The 2,696-nt window shown below is 39.7% G+C and overlaps 1 protein-coding gene across 1 annotated transcript; it reads left to right on the top strand.

The window, feature by feature from the left end:
* Positions 1-248: 248 nt before the first annotated feature.
* LOC115921328 (insulin-like growth factor-binding protein complex acid labile subunit) lies at positions 249-1,846 on the top strand. The gene is made up of 2 exons (XM_030978695.1): positions 249-1,229; positions 1,823-1,846. Exons 1-2 carry the CDS (start codon positions 249-251, stop codon positions 1,844-1,846), a joined length of 1,005 nt encoding a protein of 334 aa, XP_030834555.1.
* Positions 1,847-2,696: the final 850 nt, after the last annotated feature.

Raw genomic sequence — 2,696 nt, 5'->3', positions numbered from 1 at the left:
AAATTTCATTGACCTGTTTCTCTCATTTTATTCGTTTATTAAAACCATCTAAATACCTGGTTGGTCGTCTCCTTTGACCTTCTAAAAAATAAAGCCAGTCATATAGAAAGTTTCGTGTTCGACATTGTTAACCTTCGGAATTACGAACCATTGGAATTACGAACCTTCCGCAATACGCGTGCACCCGTCATTTCATTGTTTTTATCGTTACATTTCCAGGTTTTTTTGTCATCAACAAAGACGGAACGATGGCACCCAGACGACGGGGACATACTGGTAAACCATGCCTTGCTTTGTTCATGCTGATTGCCATGCTGTACTTCGCTGTTCCTGAACACATTGATATCTGCAGAGACTGCTTATGTTTTGGTACATTACAACACGTTTCCTGCCAAGGGGTCTTCCGCTTAAGGGCTCAGCTAAAACACACTTTTGAAGATGCAGACTTCCGTGGCCTCGATCTCCATGTACCACATTTAAAATTATCACCTGATCTTTTCCAGAATCGGTCAGACATCATCTATCTCAATTTAATGGAAAATGGTTTCAAGTTTATCGATGATCGGTTGTTTATGATCCTCCGCCAGATGAAATTTCTTACTCTATCCCGCAACGCCCTCACAGCCGTTCCCGTGTTTCACAATCTCACGTCACTACAAGAACTCTACCTGTTATTCAACAATATTCGCAACATTGGAAGCAACCTGAAGGCCCATGCTCCAAAACTCAAAATGCTTATGTTGGATCACAACAAGATCACATTTGTTCAAGGTGATCAATTTCCGGAGGAGCTAAAAGTCCTCGGCCTGAGCTTTAACAGGATTACGTCCATCGACAGGGGCTCGCTCTCGGGTCTCGTGCAGTTAAAGAAAGTAGATCTTACAGGCAACTTGATCTCGCAGATATCGAGTGGTTCTTTCTTGTTGCCTGGTTTAAAAACTGTGATCCTAAATGAGAACAGGATCCGTGAAATCTTCAAGGATGCCTTCAATCCAGAGCTTGACATAATACATCTCAACAGCAACAGACTTTCTGAACTTGGTAACATCAGTTGCATCCCTTCATTAAAGGGTTTGTTTGTCTCGCATCAAAGTGAGGTCATCAAACTGCAGGAAATTCCACTTCTCAAAAATCTCACAGAACTGACCATTACTGTGGAAACGTCTCATGATGATGCCGATGGGATAGCTAGAATACTGACCAAGATGCCTAGGCTGCAGATTCTTTCAGTTGTTGGAGGGGAAATGAATTATGCAACTATGAAAAGCCATACTCACCTTCGAGTTGTAAACTTCGACGTTTGCTCTATAAAGGATATCCATAATTTAACCCTACTACCTATGCTGTCCTCCCTATCAGCAAACAATAACCTGATGACATCCATTTCCCGTATTTCTGGACTAAGTAACCTGGTATATGTTAATTTGAACCAGAATCTAATTGTCACAATATCACCTTCCGATCTAGCAAATTTATCTAGTTTGGAAATAATCAGTTTGTCGGGCAATGAAATAGCATTTATATCGGGACGGTTTGATGTTCAAAATCTTCTATCGATAGACCTGTCAAAAAATAAAATTTATAGTATTTTAGCTCGTGCTTTTTCCAACCTGCGTAGATTAATTGATATCACCATAAGCTACAACCCAATAAGCAACAAGAATAAAATCGAATTTATCCGACCACTGAAGAATATCCAGTTAAGCTACGCAAAACTAACAAGAGTAGATAGCGACTCATTCAGAGGATTGCAGTCTTTGTACTTTGTGGACCTGACTAGCAACCTGATATCCAAAATATTTGGCATTGCTTATCTTCCCAGCTTGGAAACCCTGATTTTGGATGACAATCCACTCACTTTTATTTCGCCCATTTCAGCCAACCCCCCACCGTAATATTTCCATTAAGTGTTGGCCAACATTTTGCCGAGGTAAGCAAAAACATGAATATTCATGATAAACCATGGACTATTCGATTATCTACAGAGGGGTGCAATTGTGCACCACATAAATTTCCCCTCCTTTCAGTCAAGTTTTTCACTGTATTATGTAGTTTGGTAGGTTTATTTTTAATAACTGTTTAATTATCAGATATCAATGATAGTTTAAAGATATGGAAAAGGTTCTTGTATTTTATATTTAGCAAACATATTGCTCCGTTTGTCTCATTTTCGCTCGCTGGAACATTGCCAGCACAAACCACCGACCTCTACCTCCTGGAACGATCATCGCCCATTCCCATTCACTATACGTTACGTACTAAAAGGCTGTATTGTCTGACCGTTCATGAATATTCATGTTTTTGCCTACCTCGGCAAAATGTTTGCTTTTACTAAATGGACAAATTACGGTGGGGGGTTGGATGAAATGGACATAATGAACCAAGCAGAAGTTATCTATGATAATTCATGCTTCTTATCCTTCGTGTGCTTGACCTATATTCTTAAAATCGCTTTATCATAGGCAATGACGAGCTTGCAACCTATTTTGATCAAATTACGGTGGGTGAACTTTCAAAAGTCAATGGGACATGAGGGTTCCAATGAAAGAGCTAGTGATAACGTACGTCGGGGTGGATGTGCTTTTCGTTTAAACAAAAAATGAATTTTTAACGATTTTTTTTTTTTTTTTAGGATTCCATATGCTAACATGTTAGGCTGCTGACTCTGACGATAGGGGGCGTTGTGAAATGAGACT

The sequence above is a fragment of the Strongylocentrotus purpuratus genome, unplaced genomic scaffold, assembly GCF_000002235.5.
Source record: "Strongylocentrotus purpuratus isolate Spur 01 unplaced genomic scaffold, Spur_5.0 spur5_scaffold_1, whole genome shotgun sequence".
In the NCBI taxonomy this organism is placed as follows: domain Eukaryota; kingdom Metazoa; phylum Echinodermata; class Echinoidea; order Camarodonta; family Strongylocentrotidae; genus Strongylocentrotus; species Strongylocentrotus purpuratus.
The sequence above is the reverse complement of the archived record's forward strand: the minus strand, read 5'-3'. Positions and strand labels throughout refer to the sequence as shown.